Consider the following 17,056-nt stretch of genomic DNA (forward strand, 5'->3'; position numbering starts at 1 on the left):
ACTGGGTAATAGATGCATTCATGTCTTTCCTAAGTGAGTCAAAGGACTTTGTGATAGCATTTTCCACAGACCAATTTTGGGTTCCTAAATCGTAAAGTAAGATGCCCAGAGAAGAGAAGTTCCTGCTGGTATGGGGAGAAGGAGAAAGGGGAGGAGTCGCTGTAACTCAGGCTGTGAATGTGACTCAGAGAGACTAGGTAGAGCCCTTTGCACCACCATGGCAAAGCTCATGTTGTTGACACTCACTCCATGTTTTTATTTCATTAATAAAATATGACCTCACTGTTCTTTTGTAATCCAGAAGTGTGAGGATACATTTTTTTGCAAACTGCATGCAGATAAAAGGGGAAATTCCTCTTGAAACTACATCTTCTTAATAATAAATAATTTTGATGTACTATACATAACAGTAGTGCATTTCTTGTCAAAACAGCAAGCTTTTTTTTTTTACCAAAATGAAAAGAAAACATTCATTTCTTTATAAATATTTTAAATACATATGTCATACCAAGGATATAAAAATAGCTTCTTTTTTTGATAAATAAAGACATTTTCATTTACATGGCAAATAACGTGCGAATAGCTAACCACTGGCCACCAGCTCTATTTGACTGATTGTCTAGGAGATGACATGCAGTGATAATTGTCCCTTTTCCTCACAAAAAGAAAAATAGATCAGCAGGAGCTGTGCACTCTTGAGGCCAACAGTGATATGGATATTGTTCAGCAATGACAAACAGGCACTCAGGAGAAACCTTTGCTGCCCTTCACAAAAGCCACCTAGGACAAAACTAATCCACGAACTCTTTCATTGGGGACTTCTAGCTGCTCAGACCCTCAGGGTCTTTGGACTTTTACCAAAGTCTGTCAAACAGACCAGAAGTTAATACCTGTACAGAAAAATGTTTGCGTTATGCCTCTAGGATCTGGAAATTGTTTGCTACAGTATGGAGGTGGCTCTGCCTTTCCTTGGCTCCTCACACTCTCTTCTGCAGGACTTCAAACTTTGCCCAGTCTTCATGCCCTGCCCCCTGAGGCAAAAAAGGCAAACTAAAGCTGTCATGCAGTGGTGGGTTTGACATTGGCAGCTGCATCAAATGTGGAGATATCATACGTTTGTGGCTTTGCTGTCTTTTGCTTCTGCTGTGCTTGTGACAACCTCCAGTGGGAAGTTCTCCAAGGGTTTGGTAGAGACTGATGCCATTCCTTCTCGGTCCCAAGAGCCGGGCAAGTTTTCCAGACTGAAGGAGCTAACAGGTCCATGACTAAAGCTGCCCTCCTCAGATCTGCTTGGGAGAACCAAATGCAATGATGTTTCAGAGGAGGAGCAGACAGAGGATGAGAGAGTAGCTGAAATTGACTGTAAAGGGGTCAGTGTGGTATCTGAATGTGGGGAAATGCACCTTAAAAATTGTAAATGACCTTCTTGGATGACCTGGTAGTGGGAAGGTGAATAATTGAGGTTTGGAGAATGATAAAGTTCACTGCCTTCAGGGTTTTGCTCATGAGCTTCTGTTCGTTGGGGGCTATTCCCCACAAAGGAAGGATCCACACTCCAGATGTCAGAGGTGACATTACTGTGACAAAGTTGAGCTTGGGTGTAAGCAGCCTCACTCGTTTGTAAGTGCAGGCAAGGTTGGTTTGTACTCCAGCTCATCCTGGTCTGTAAGCCCTCCCTGGAGGGACACACAGATGTGGAATGTAGAGAGCAAATCTGTGATGGTTGCTGAGGTAACAGAACATTTTCCAGAAGTTGCATCACATTCTTCATATCTTTACCTAACTGGGAGACCTCCTGAGTCAATGTTGTAACCTGGGTGGAAAGATAAAGCAAAAGGCAATTGTTAGAGGTACATAAAATGACCAGGTTGAAGCAGGGAAGTGAGATTTCTTAAGAAAATCTGAAAGTTCACTCCCACTCCAACTCCAAGCAGTGAGTAGATATACATCCTGATCTAAAGCCACTCTCATTCCAAAGGAACCTAGAGAGACATGCAATCTGGGCCTCTTCATTAGAGATTTCTAGTGCACAGAAGTTATCAGGCAATTCACAACAATGTGAAGGAGTAGATATTGTATTCAAAACACACTTAGCACCACTTTCCCTGTGCAGATACCAACTGGATGGTAGTTCTCCCATTTGCCATTTTTTAGTCAAAGTCCATATTATTACAAGTCTAGGGATAAGGGACCTTCCAGGACGGTGTACATGGGAAGGAAGAATTCACAGTAGATTTGCTAGGTAGGGAGTTCAAGGACAAAGGAAAAGTTATAAAATGAGTTGGAAAGAAACAGACACTTGCAAAGCTGGTGTAGAGATAACCCCTGTACACACCTGGGAGTCTCAAAATCCATCAGTGAACCAGGAACTCTGTGAAATTACAACCCACATTATGTAGCATGTGCTTTGCTCAGATTTCTAGGTGAGATATTTAGCATTTATAAAACTCTAAAAGAAGGCATGGTTCCTTAACACTTTAGGAGTTCACATTTTTCATTTTATATTTAAAACCAATAATAAAATTTACTGGAGGGAGTTATTTGTCTAACAACCACATCAGGTACCCCATGAAAACTACCAGAAGGTTGAGTTTAACTCTAATTTACTTTTTCTAAAATATTTGTTTCTCAACATGAGGAGGACTTATATTTCAGCCAACAGGACACACATGTTTTGTAGCCTTTGGTTAAATTCATAACACTCACTCAATGTTGTAACATCTTGCCTTCATTGCTATAACACTTTGTATTTTATAAAAGACTTCCTTATCTCTTGATTTACTATCACCATCCACAAAACTCCAATAGAAGCAGCTGGACCCTTTGGCTAAAGATCATCAGGACAAAAGAAGGGCAGTTTCAACTTCAATGATGCTAAAACCAGGGTTGCTGTTTCGAGAAGACTTTCTTCAACATTTACATACACATTCCTAATTCATCTAGTAACTTAATTCAATTCATTTCCAGCAAGTGTATTATGAAGCTAATTTTCTCTGGCAGGCCCACCAGGAGGTTGCACTACTCAAAGTCAGGCATTCAAAAAAGGCCAGACGGTGGCTTTTCCATGGTTCAAGTGACTAACTGGTAACACCTGCTTAAAATTTGGCAGGCCAAAATGTCTTCCTACTGCAGACATGGAATTGGAGGGGCCTTTCCAAATACTTGTTCAAGGCTTTTCAGCGAGGAACCGTGAATCTGAGGAAGAGTCAGTGGGCTCAGAAATTGTCACTATAGGTTGTCAGTTTCATCAATTCTATAGCCATGGATCACACTTTGAGCAGTGTTACTGGATCTGCCCAACAGACACTCCCAAGGTTCTATCTAAAGTTCAGAAGAGACAGCTGCCACCAAATGAAACAATGGTAGATGGGGTAAACTTAATTCCTCTATTAAACTCACCATATCTAGATTAGCTCAGCTCCCAATAAAAATGCTCCCAGTTGTCCTTTTATTGAGGTTTGAATAAAGACAGTCTTTGAAGGACAATTTTGAACTGTAGGCATATTTACAATTATATTATTCAATATTTGAATAACAATACAGTGTACTTCAGGTACACTTTATTGACTGAATCAACCAACAATGCTAGATGAACAGAGCTACAGTATTATTTTCCAACCCATAAAATGAGGACATTGAGACCCAGAGATGAAAACAGTATTTTTAAGGTCACATATCATGAATGATAGCCTTTGTTGTAGAATTCAGCCCCTATCAATTTGATTCTTTTTTGCTATAGTATATTATTACATGGAAAAGGAGATATTGTTTAAGAGAGAATGGAAAGATTTTTGCAAATGTGGTCAGAATCTATAAAAAGCACAACGACACAAAAACGTAACCTCATGGATGAACGCTGTCTGAAATGTCATCTCTAAAAATAATAGGAGACTGAATAAACAGTAATTTCTCTTCACAGCAAATTAGGTAAATGCAAAAAAAAAAGTTTACCATAGGGTACAAACCTATTTCTGAAGAGCTACATTCTAGCTTTCAAAATGAATAGATATTTTCTCATGGCTGAAACACCTTTACATGGCTACATAACATTTTTGTTTTGGTGGTACTCAAGGCCTGTAGCCTGCTAGGCAGGTGCTTTACCACTTAATCCATGTCCCTAGCGCTTTTGTTTTTGTTATTTTTTAATAGGGTCTCCCTGTTTGTGTCTGGGGCTGACTTGGACCACGGTCCTCCTATTTATGCTTCCCACATATGCCACCACACCCAGATTTTATTGTTTGAGATGGGAACTTGCAAACTTTTCTGCCTGGGTTTGGTCTTGAACAGTGATCCTCCTGATCTCTACCTCCCTGGTAGCTAGGATTACAGGTGTGGGCCACCATACCTGCTCATGGCTGTATTCTTGAGACCTAACTTGTAGTGTTCATTTAACTCAACTTTGAGGTCATGAACTTTGGGAATTCAGGGTCTTGATTGGCTCCAGGAATGCAAAAATGCATCATCATTTTCAGAAAGCAAATAACTCTGTTAGTTTAAACTAAAAGGAGAAGAGAACTCAATGAAACAGGTTACTTTAGCTCTGGAGTACAGTGCTGTTAAGGAAGATTTCTGTCACCGTCTCTGTGGAGATACATCCCTGCACACTATTAAAGTCACAAGAGGGAATTAATTCTACTAGGTAAAGGATCTCTCCTTTTACAAAAACAAGACAGCTATCGGGAAGACACTGCCTCTCCTGAAGGTGGAGATGCAGTGACACAACACTGCAGATGACAAAAAACTGCCACGGAAAATGCAGTAAGGTTTTATTACACTTGTGTTTACTGTTTCCTGCTGGGCTGGCTAACAGAGTCCATTCTAAAATAGGAAAAACAATATTCTTAATTAAATGTAGAAAATAATCTACTCTTTGAAGTTGGTGAGGTTCAGTCACAGCATGGTAAGAAGATTTCAAATTGCTAAAAAATAATGGTTGCTGGGGCTGCTTTGTGAATGAGACTGTACAGTTAAGATTTGGCTTCAAAGTATAACTTACAACAAGAATATTGCAAAAAGAACAATAAAAATAAGTAAAATCATTCTGATCAAATGAACCCAAGTTTTCCTACTTACCTTAACAGTAGCCTAAATTCTTTAGTTTCTGCCACTTATCTTAGAAAACATAATCTCTTTTTGAGCAGTAGTTACAAAGTCTTTCAGAAGTCTCATGTCATTTTCCAATGTCCCCACATCTTCCATTTTTCCCATTGCACACCATCAGACAGAATCGGGTGAGAGCCATACTCTAGAACCCTTGTGCCTGTTGGTCCCTCCAACTTGGAGCTCTTCTCTGCCTCTTTTTCTGCTGGGTTTTTCCCCCTTCTTCTTCTTTCCCTTCAAACTTCTGACCTTGGTTTTCTTGGAGGAGAATTTTTTTGATCTCTCATTGGTAGTAGTTTTAGACCTGGCCATTTTGCAATGTATAGTTTTATCTGTCCTGAACTAAGTTATGAGTTCTTTCAGGTAGGAAATGTTATTTCTCTTGATATTTCTTGGAGTGAAAGCAATACTTAGAACATGACATTCACTCAGTACATCTTGAAGGCAAAAAAGAATACAATGCCTGCCATTTTGAAAAAAAAAATCATAATCACTTTCATTTTTTATCTTATTTTATGATTTTACCATAAACATTTTGTAGCTGCCTCCTACAAAATTATACTGAAAAATCTGTAACTTTCTCTGTTCATTGTAGATATAGATATTAAAAATAGGTATTATATGACTTGAAATTTTCATCTATAAATATCCTAATCTAAAGGCTTGATTATCCCTCAGTTTCTAAGAGCAAGTGGTATTTCTACTCTTTGGAATCTCTCTCCTCTTACTATGGTCCCTTCATAATAGCAGAAATGGGTCTCTTTCGACCCTGATTTCTGCGAGATTTCACTTATGTTACTGCTGTGTCAAATGTCCTACCACAAACTCGATTGCTCTGGGAGTTACATTTACTGGCCCCAAATACCATAAGTACATCCTGAATGCCAAGTAGCAAATCTACTTATTTTTCAATAGAAATTTGGCAAACTTTTTGCATTCCTGGTTGTTCCTCTGTGTGGCTGTTTTTGATGTGATCTTCTGATTTTTTCTACTTGTAGGGATAATTGATAAAGAAAACATGAAACATGGGGAGGTGGCCCAAACAATGTATACACATGTGAGTAAATGTAAAAATGGTAAAACATGATTTAATACATTCTTCTCTTTCTTGTGTATTAAATTATGCTTTCTTTATCCATTTCTCTTCTTCCCTTTTCTTCTTCTTCTTCTTTTCCATTATTCTTCTGTGGATAAGAACCCACCAGTATGGAATTTAAAACTGTTGCCAAACCAGTTCACCATCACCATCTGTATAGCAAATTGTTCATATTCAAGATTTTTCTATCCCTTCCAAGGTCCCAACTGTTAGAAAGAAGTGATGTAAACACCATCTGTGCTTCCAAGTGGTTCAGTTTTCTATTCAAAACTTTGGAGCATCTAAAGTTTCTTCCACTCTTTGTTCTCTAGGATCATGACTTAACCGCACAATACTTTAGGTGGTTAGCAAGCTTGCAAGTTGAGCATCACCTCCTATCATGAATAGAAACACCCATGTGATAATAGACTTGCCTATTTATCACAATATGCATACACTTAGCGGGGGAAGCATTAACTTACCACTAACTTTGCTATTTCTGCCCTGTCCAGGATTCTTCAGAACTTCTGTTGGCTTAGAAATAAGCATTGTTACCCTACATTTCCAGTATCTGGTTTACTGAACTCATGTTTAATTAGCTCCATTGATGTAATGTTAGTTATCACCCACCTCTGCATCATATTTCCATAAGGGTTTTGTTGTGAGAATTAAACAATATAATGCATGTAGGATGTTACTGTTCACTTAACTGGTATTATGTAATAATCCCACAAGGCTGGATATGATAATGCAATATAGGCACTAAGATATCTGAGAATATCTTCATGGTAGGGAATACTAATCCAGGAAACATTTTAGTACAAAAGCAATGAAAGCCACAGTTGTCTATATAATTCTTTCTCTGCTTTAGCATAGAGATGTAATCCATTTCGATTAGCATTTTTGCATTACTAATATCAGAATATTCTTTAAGGTTTAGTATTGCCTTGGATGGATTTTTGCAGTAGCAAGTAGTAACAGCAATAACTGGAGTCATTGAGCATTGTTGCTTAAGGTCCTGTATTTCCAGTCTAAAGTTTGAGTAATTGCAGTCAGACAGATTGACAATTCTCTATCAAGGATATGAGATAAAATAGAATGTGTGACTTGGTGTTGATTAGAATTGAATAATAACCAATATGGAGATGGAAGGATAAGGAAGGCAGGTACTTTATTGTTCTAATAGTAGATCAAGTTCCTGTTCAAATTTGCTCAGAAAGTAAGTATTCAATAAATCTTTTTTGTTTTTTTTGGTGGCACTGGGGTTTGAACTCAGGGCCTTGCACTTGCTAGGCAGGCACTCTTATCACTTGAGCCAATTCACCAGCCCTCAATCAATCTTTGTTGACACAGGGAGGGTTACTTTAATGAATAGCAAATTGCATGGTGAATTCCTTAATATGAGGTTATGCTATTTTAAACTGAATTTAAATAACTTCTTTTCACCAATCTTTCCTAAGTAGTCCTGCAAGATAAAGAAATAAGTGGTCCTAGAGATCTATAGGTAAGAATGTTTCATATGATATAGTGTCTCATACAAGTCCCAGTTACTTAAAAATGGGAGATGTTAAAACATTGGGTAATTACATAATTTAAGAAATCCACTGTGGTGCTGGTACCCTATTTTCCCAGCAATACATTGTCAGCTTGTCAGTTGAATTGTGATTTATTGTTCTGGTGTGTCTTCAGATTGTGTCTTTTGGGAGCAGGAGTATGAGCTACAAATATTTCTTTTGCAGTACCATTTATTTCACATCAATACAGCTTTCCTTCATGTTATATGCTTTCTCTGTCTTGGTCTTGGCTATTCGTATGGTATAATCTATGGAATCTGAGTATATCTGGAATTTTAGTTAGTAGGCAGAGAAAAATGTGATTTCCATTTTTATGCATTCAGTGAGCAGATGGGGGAATGCATCTGTTGACATAATCTTCTTAGCTTGAAGAGTTCTTGACCTGTCACTCAGTTTTTGCCAAAAGTGTACACATTTTCATGCTAGACCCAATTTTCCTAAATTCAGAGGTACTAATTACACCAATCCTCTCCCCCTGCCCCAAAAACATATACATTTTTTACAAGCTATGATTCAGGTAATTAAATGGTCTTTCATTTAATCCTTTGTTGTGTTGCATATTTACCATGAGAATTAGACAAGTTCAATCAAATGCTCTAAACAGGCAAAACAAAAAAGATGATCGGCATAATTTCATCCTTGAGTCTTTTGTTTTATAAAGCATTCAAAAACAAGTGAAAGTCTTTATTTGTCAGCTAAAATAATAATCATACTTGGCACTGGCACACATTTCATCCAAATGAGAGTCTCAATTTCATTGCTAACAAAAGATGTAAATCTCTGTCCACAGCTGGAGAGACTAGAAACTGGGAGGTGAAGTGGCTTGTCTTAAGCCACACAGGAACAGTACCAGAGTTTTACTTTTGCAGGTGCAGCTGATGTCTCTTAAATTACAATAAAAGAAGAATTAGTGTTACCAATAGAAAATAACCAACTGTATTCTTCGAAGTGATTACTTCAATGGCTTCATTGAATTTCTGCAAGCTAGGCCTTTGGACATAACTATATTACTTCAGCTGTGCCATAGTAATCCATTATTTATTAGTCTTTTGCTTCCCACATCTGTTTTTCTGATTCCTGTGACAAAGTTTGAATAGTATCTGGAATACTGTCTGGTTAAGGGACTCTTACTGCTATCAGCAATCACGAAACAAGTCTGTACCTTTCAGATGACAGTAGTATACAGTAGTGCTTGTTGACTTTAATGTGTTGAGAATCACCTGGGGATCTTGACACAGCATGCTTTTGAAGTCTATGGGCCAGGGCCTGGGAATTCACATTTCTAGCAAACTTCTAGTTAATGCCAACACTGCTGCTCCATGTTTTGCAGGATCAGATTATTAGTTTCTAATCTTTTTTTTCTGACTTTTTGCATTCTTTTTTTATTACAAAAATCTAATATTAGTTGGGTGTGGTCCTTCACTCTTATAATGTAAGCTACTTGGGAGGAAGAGGCAGGAGGTGAGTTTGAGGCCAGTCTCAGCAACTTAATGAGTTCCTGTCTTAAAATAAAGAAGATAGAAAAGATAAAAGGGCTGGGAGTGTAACTCAATGGTAGAGCAATTGCCTGGCATGGCATGTGTAAGCCCAGGTCTGATCCCCAGTACCACAAAAAAGTTATGTATTTATGGTGTATAATATGATTAAGACTTATATATATATGTATATATATACATATATATAATATATATACACTATGGAATGACTAAGGCAATTAACATATAAATTATCTCAGAGTTCATCATGCAAAATGTATTTTTTTAGCTTTGGAAATGCTAAATTGTGGAATATTGATAACTGAGACTCATATATGGAAAAACAACATATAGTATAATTTATCAGACTTTTATGATAAACCTATTGCAGAATTATTGTACCCTAAATTATCTGTCCATAGGTAAACCAAGTCTTAAACTTAAGTGTGCATATGGTTGACTTAAGGAACCAGAGACACATGTTCTGATGTGGACTTCTGATATTTCAGAAGGAAATCTTTTCAATATAGACCAAGGATGGTCTGCTTTGGATACTAACTTAATAAAAAGAAAGCCCTTGGACTGAGATTTAGTTAATATTTCCATTTTGTTTCAATCTCCCTTGTAATATATATGATAATTTCTTCTTACCAGTTTACTTGTCTGCAATATGAACATCTCATATATCAGGATTTCTAATGTCTCCTCAAACTCAAAATTAAGATTCCATTTTTTCTTCTATTCAATGTCCTAATGTCTCAGTTAAAATAAATATCATGCCTATTGAACCATCTTTTCTTCATTCATCAGTTATAAGTATATGTCTACTATGCATCAACCATAAGACAGAGAACAAAATAAAGATTGCTATTATCACACTACTGACATTCATACAGGCTTGATAACTGTAAGACAGTCTTACAAAGCATGAATTAGTTGGATGTATTACAGTTCAGCCACCTGTGTCCACAAAATGTCACATTAACCTCAATATTACATATGTAAAAGTGGAAATACAGAATGGTTCCACCAAATATTCAGTGGATAAATTTTCTGTGTCATAAAAGAGAACATATAGCCTATGTTTATATTTTCTCTCTGAGGAATGATGATCAAAAACTATAAATGATCAGAATGAGGAATTATGGACTGTATAGACAGATCCTGGGAATGACATAGGACTCCTATCAGTGCGCTTTAGTTGATCCAACTGTAGAAATGAAAAGATACAATAATACCAACAATTCAGAAGACTAAGGAATGAATTTTATCAGATTAGTAGTATAGATTTCTTATGCAAATTTTTGATAGAATCCTGGATTTTCACAGACACACAGAAAAGTGGTAAAGCAACTCCTAGTTAACAACTGGGATCTCTCTTCTGTTTTCCAGTGAAAAGCATTTCATTTTGTGTATTTGTTTATGTGGGTATTGTATGATACATCTAACTAGGGACATTTGGGCATTCTATATGCTGAGCAAAATTAAGTAGGAGAAAAAATTTTCATATTAACTTTTGGGCATTATGGAGGGTATTACCAGTGTTTATCAGCACTCAATTTTCCATTTCTTCTGGAAAACACAGAAGATTACATTTTTGCTCTTAAAATTGTGTCCATGAAATTAGTTCTGTTTAATCAAATATGAACATAAATGTTATCTATATCTTTAAAGCCACACAATTTTCTGTGCTCTACTCCAAATAGGACATAGCCAATCAGCAAACTACTCCAGGGTAAAGACCCTCCTGCTGACCTATCAGTCTTTTCTCTTGAACATGAAATAAATTTTAGGACATAGGGTTTGCAGTTTGTTAACTCAGAATAATCTGAGAATGGTAGGAATCTTCAATATTTTAGAAATAGTTACTAGACTTTGTGAGGAGTTTGAAAACGAGGGAAGAAAAGTTAAGATTTTGGTATTAGGAAACAAAATTTGAAATTCAACTTTTGGATCTTAGTGATTATATAAAATAAAACTCTAAAGTCATAAGAAAATACTAAAAATATCTGTAAATAACTAGAATAGCCATTTTAAAAATGATTATGATCTAGGATCCAATTATGAAATGTAATAAAACACATTTTTCTCCAAATGGGCTCAATAGCAACATGAACTTGGTATCATAAATGATGGAGGCCAAGTTGATATGAAAGGGATTCTCATTCTTTTAAAATTAACAATGTGCTAATGTGTCAAATGAAAGAAAGGGCTCCTGTCACTCAGTGAGAGTCTCAGCAACATTACGGGCATCAAGAATGGAACTGGGTTTTCATAAATATTGGTTCTCATCATGCATACAATATAAAATATATGGAATTAAAAGGCTAAAACTGAAATGTCTTTCTAAATTCTAGTGTCTGAGAAAATGTCTAATTTTGTTCCACAGAAAGAACCACCATATCTTTGATAAAAAGAAATTGTTTTCTAAAAAAAGTTTAGACCCTAAAACGAAAAGAATTATTGTTACCAAGGCAATAGACATCTAAATGGGCCAATGACTTAAAGTCACTTCAAGAGCCATTAAACTCATCAACAGAAGATATTCAGTAGACGTGGTGCTAATTTTGTATGTCAACTTGACTGGGTCCTGGTGGGTTCCAGACATTTGGTCAAGTCTTACTCTAGTGTGTCTCTGAAGATGTATGTAAATGAGATTAGCATTTAAATCAGTAGACTGAGTAAAGCAGATGGTACTCCTTAATGTTTGTAGGCCTCATCCAATCAGCTGAAGACCTAAGTAGAAAAAAAGGCCAAGTAAGAGGGAACTTTACCTGCCTAACTAAGCTGAGGCATTAGTCTTCCCTTATTTTTTATCAGAAAGGAAAATCAGCTCTTCTTGTGTCTCAAGTCTTCTGGCTTTTGGGTTGGAATTTATATCATTGGTTTTCCTGATTCTTAGGCCTTTAGGCTCAAATGGAACAACACAATTAGATCTCCTGCTTCTCCAGCTTACCAACTGCAGCCTCCATAGTCATTTGAGCCAATTGCTACTATTTTTCTCTCTCAATATCTATGTCTATCTCTATACCTATCTCTGTACCGTCTTTCTATGTATCTATCTATGTATCTATATATCTAGCTATCAGTCATCTGTCTACCTATCCATCAATCTATTTACTTCTATTGTTTCTGTTTCTATGGATCTACAAGTAGACATAGATCAACAAAATAAAATTAAGAAACTCTCACATTTATGTTCTGGATTTCCTGAAAAGTCTTAAGATCACTAAATAGGAAAAGCAGTATTTTTAACAATGGTCCACACAAAAAAAATTAAAAGAAATTGGATCATGCTATATATCAATGGAAACTTAAAATGAATCAATATAAAAGCTGAAACTATAAAGTTCTTAGAGGAAAACCCAGGAATAAATTTTCATGATCTTGCACAAGTAAGATCTAGACATGATTCTAACATACAAGCAGCCGAAAAAAGAAATTGATAATGATATCACCAAAATCATTACTTTTGTGCTTCAAAAAATGCTATCAAGAAAGTCAAATGGCAATCTACAGAATGAGAGAAGAAAATTGAAAATCATACATGTATTAAGAAACAAGTATATATCATATGTAAAGAACTCTTATGAGTTGATAATAAGAAGACAACTCAGTTTTAAAATAGGTAAAGTATATGAATACACAGTTCTATAAGAAGATATACTAATGGTCAACAGACACACGAAAAGATACTCAATATTAACAGTTATCAGACAAGTAAATTTAAAACCATGTGAAGTATTACTTCACAAATACTAGTGTAGCTATAATAGAACAGTGAAACCTGCTGAAATCATTTTAAGTAGGGGGAGAGAGATGAGGGAGAGTGAGCCTAACCAAGGTACATTGTAAGTATGTGGAAATGTCACAATGAAACCCTTCATATAACTAATATGTGCTAATACAAGTGTTTAAGAAGTCAGATAATTATAAAAATAGTTGGGAAGGAACCAGAACCTTCATGTACTCTTGCTGGGAATGTAAAATGCTGCTGTCGCTTTGGAAAATAACCTGGGAGTTCCTCAAATGTTTAGACATGGAAATACCACATGATTCAGCAACTCTACTTCCAGATATAGAATCAAGAGAAATGAAAACCTATATGCACACACAAACTTATACATAAATGTACATGGCAGCGTTATTTGTATTAGCTCAAAAGTGGTAACAACCCATATGTCCACCAACTGAAGAATGGATATGCAAGATGTGGAATAGTCATACTTTGTATTCATTCTTTGGAATGTTATTAGACAATAAAAAAGTGCAGTGCTGATATATCCCACAACATGGTAGGCCTTGAAAACATGTGAAGTTAAAAAAAAAGCCAGTAATAAAGGGCCATATATTGATTCCACTTACATGAAATGCCCAGTGCAAATCTATAAACACAGAATGCAGACTGATTGCAGATTCATGGTTGCCTAGAGCTGAGGAGAGGGGTGCTGCAGTGGTTAGGAGTGATAGCTATGTTGTATAGAGTTTCTTTGTGGACAATGAAGTATTCTTAAATTGATTGTGGTAATGGATGCACAGTTCTGTGATTATACTAAAAACCATCAAATGTTATACTTTAAATGAGTGAATTATATGACTAGTATATATCAATAAAATCATTTTGAAAAAGGGACATAAACAGCATAGAAGCTTGATTACTCTGTAAAAATCATTATAAGCTGTTATATTTCTACATAGCTCATTTTTGTTTATACATGTTACACATTTCATTCTCACATATATATAAATTCTCATACATATACATGAGAATTAAATATATAAATAAGACTCAAAATGGATAAAAATGGCTTACTATTAACTATGGGTCCTTTACATGCATATAAAATAAAATAGTAAAAATATAAATATAAACTAAAATATTAAATATATAAAATAAAATACTAAGAAATGGCAGAGCACCCAAACCAAAGCATACTGTGGTAAGCAAGATAATTTAACAGTACACCTGTCTTCTCTCATTTTGAAAATGTAGATGTGGTTCTGTTTATCTTTCTTTTAAGCCTGGCAGGTTTTTCCTGTACAGTTTTATCTTTATTTTGTCTTTAATATGTTTAATGTAACATTAGGTAATGGTCAAGCATTGTTAAACTGGTCTAATGTGTCTATCTCCCTTAAACCTGTAAGTCTTGCAGTATATGTGTTTACTTTGTATTTTTATTAGCATACATTAATAGTACAAGGAAGTTTCATTGTGATATTTCCATAGATGTGTACAGTGTACTTTGGACAACTTCATTCCATCTATTATATTTCCTTAACTCCATTCCTTCTTCCCCCTCTTTTCAGACTATATGTGTTTGTTCAATTAATACAGGGGTACTTTTAAATCAAGGTGTTTAGCTCATGTAAGATGTTTTGAAATATATAAAGAATCTGCCATATCATTTCCTATTCTATTTTCATAGCAAAAAGGAAAGTTTCCCGGTGAAAGTAGTGTTTTTCATAATCAATTTTGCTTTCGTTAAGTTCATGTACTTTCATTTTATTCAATAAACATTGGTTGATCATCTTTCCCCTGGTACCCTGTGCTGGGCACTGATGGCTATTAGGAGGTACAGATAGGGCAGTCACTCTTTGTTGAATAGAAACTTCAACTGGAATGCAAAAAAATTGTTATTTATTGTCCACTTATAAAGGAAGCTATCAGGCTTTACATATGTAATTTAAATAAATGCTTCACATGTGGCATTAAGTCATCACAATAACTCTCTATTTCAGATATTATTATCTGTTAATAGAATAATACAAACCTAGGAAAGGCAAACACCTTATTGAAGTCACAGGATGAGGACCTAAATATTTGTCTCCCTCCAAAACTATTTCTCTTTCCATTAGTGTGTTTTATGCTTTATGCCTGCTGAGATAGAGAATTTTCCCTTGGCAGGATTTGCCATAATGTTTTTCTGGGTCAGTCAGATTTCAGAAATGAGAATATACCTTAACCCTTATCTACAAACCTTTTCATAAATGGAGCATTTGACTTACACAGCCCATGGCCCCTACAGTTACTTTTGTTGTTATTTTCAAAGAATTTTGTTAGAATCACACCCTTCCTCCACTGCAAACCCCTGACAGGGCTATCAAAAGCATGCTAACATTAGCACCTGTCCTATATCTTTTAAACTCTCTTAACTGTTCCATAAATGTAAGTTATTACCATTATTATTCCTTTTCTGATTTTGTTCTATGTTTAACCAGTTGAGTATGATTGTGAAAGGTACACATCAGTGAAGAATTTTGGTACATCTTTAATCTTTGAGCAAATAGAATAAGGGTCGGCAATGCTTTTATACCTGTAGAATGTCCCACTGTCAACATGCCTCAACGATAGTTGCACTTGCCTTTTTGGTGAGAGTAAGTGCCGTGAAGTATATTCCACGTATATTATTAATTATTTTCTTAATTGCTTGTAACAAAATAATAGAATAAACAAAGAATAGAGCGATCAATTGATCACATGTATGAATACTAGGAAATAGGTAAAATGAAAAATAAGCTTGCGCTTAAAAATTCTTTTTCTATATAAGCACTACTTTGTAGGAGATGTGAGGAAAATACAAGTAGGAGGTTACGAGAGGGGTAGTTCTTCAACTTGAAGCCAATTTGTATTTTTATTATAACTATTTTAGTTGATTCCAATATACAACTTAAATGCTCAAGACTGTATGGACTAAGTTATGTGTAAAAGATAAGATTTTTCTGTTAAGCTTTGACCATGAAGAAAGCACATATTATACTATAATGAAAATCTAATCTTTTGAGAAGAATATTATAGCACTGGTATTTTAGCTTGATCTTTTGTTACAAGGTATGACAAGAGAAAATACATAAGTCATCTAACTAGAAAAGCAATGATGAATACAGGATCACATTGGGGAAAATTTTGTTTTTCAAGGGATTGTCTACTTTAACAGATATACCGTTGGTCCATAATGACAAGGGAAAATATACAGTGTGCTGTTCTATAGCCCTACCTTGGAAAAATCATTTATACTCTAAAAGGGGAAAGATACACTTTTTTTTCCTCCAGAAGAAACTCTAACTTTAATACTTTAGGAAGAAATAGGTCAATCAGTTCTTAAAACCATTAAATGTTCTCAAATATGAGTAGAAAGAATTCAAATAGTATTAATGATTGATTTTAGCTGGAAACAATATCTGAAGGGAAATTGTTAATGGAAGATAATGTCTAGTTCTCCATCAGGATTTGGTTTTTTAAAACGTCTTTTTAACAAGAGGTTATTTGTGGCACCCAGTGTTTGGCGAAGTCCTTATGATTTAGGACTTTTGATCCAGTTGGTAAACTCTGATTTTTTTTTTCTCTTCCTTATTAGTCTCCCTCTTGGCACTCTTTCCATTATCAACAATCTTGCTTCCAGGGACAGTAGGTGTGGAAAGATAGATGGCAGATGAGCATAAATCTTAATGAAGTTGAAGAAATGCAGTTTTAATAGAGACCTGTGGATTTTATGTCAAGATACACAGTCCTCCATTATTATAGATAATTGAAAGTTAATGCAATTAACCTCCTTTGAAAATACTCTCAACACAATCACAAGGCTGCAATTCCCCTCTCCCAAGATGTCATGATGTAATCTTAAACTTTAGTCCTAGAAGGAGATTTGTTATACTATACTGCCCACATGCTCTTGCCAAGCTCACTCTGAAGGCCACCAAAAACAGTCTCAGCTGTTCCTCTGCCTTTCTCTTGAAAAGAGTTTCCAATCTCCCTTGCAGCTAAGCCTGCATTAAGAGTCTCAACTCTTTGTTTCCTTGCTTCTTGGTGGAACAATTTTGAGTTGTTCTACACA

The 17,056-nt window shown here is 35.6% G+C and overlaps 1 protein-coding gene across 2 annotated transcripts in view; it reads right to left on the reverse strand.

The window, feature by feature from the left end:
- Window positions 1-569: 569 nt before the first annotated feature.
- The window catches only part of Kcnh8 (potassium voltage-gated channel subfamily H member 8), a 362,401-nt gene continuing 345,914 nt past the window's right edge, over window positions 570-17,056 (reverse strand). For both annotated transcript variants that reach the window (XM_074043836.1, XM_074043837.1), the window contains one exon: window positions 570-1,813. In XM_074043836.1, the coding sequence (XP_073899937.1) occupies window positions 1,109-1,813 (705 nt within the window). In that variant the 3' untranslated portion in view covers window positions 570-1,108. The remainder of the gene's footprint in view (window positions 1,814-17,056) is intronic.

The sequence above is a fragment of the Castor canadensis genome, chromosome 10 (assembly GCF_047511655.1).
Source record: "Castor canadensis chromosome 10, mCasCan1.hap1v2, whole genome shotgun sequence".
Lineage (NCBI taxonomy): Eukaryota > Metazoa > Chordata > Mammalia > Rodentia > Castoridae > Castor > Castor canadensis.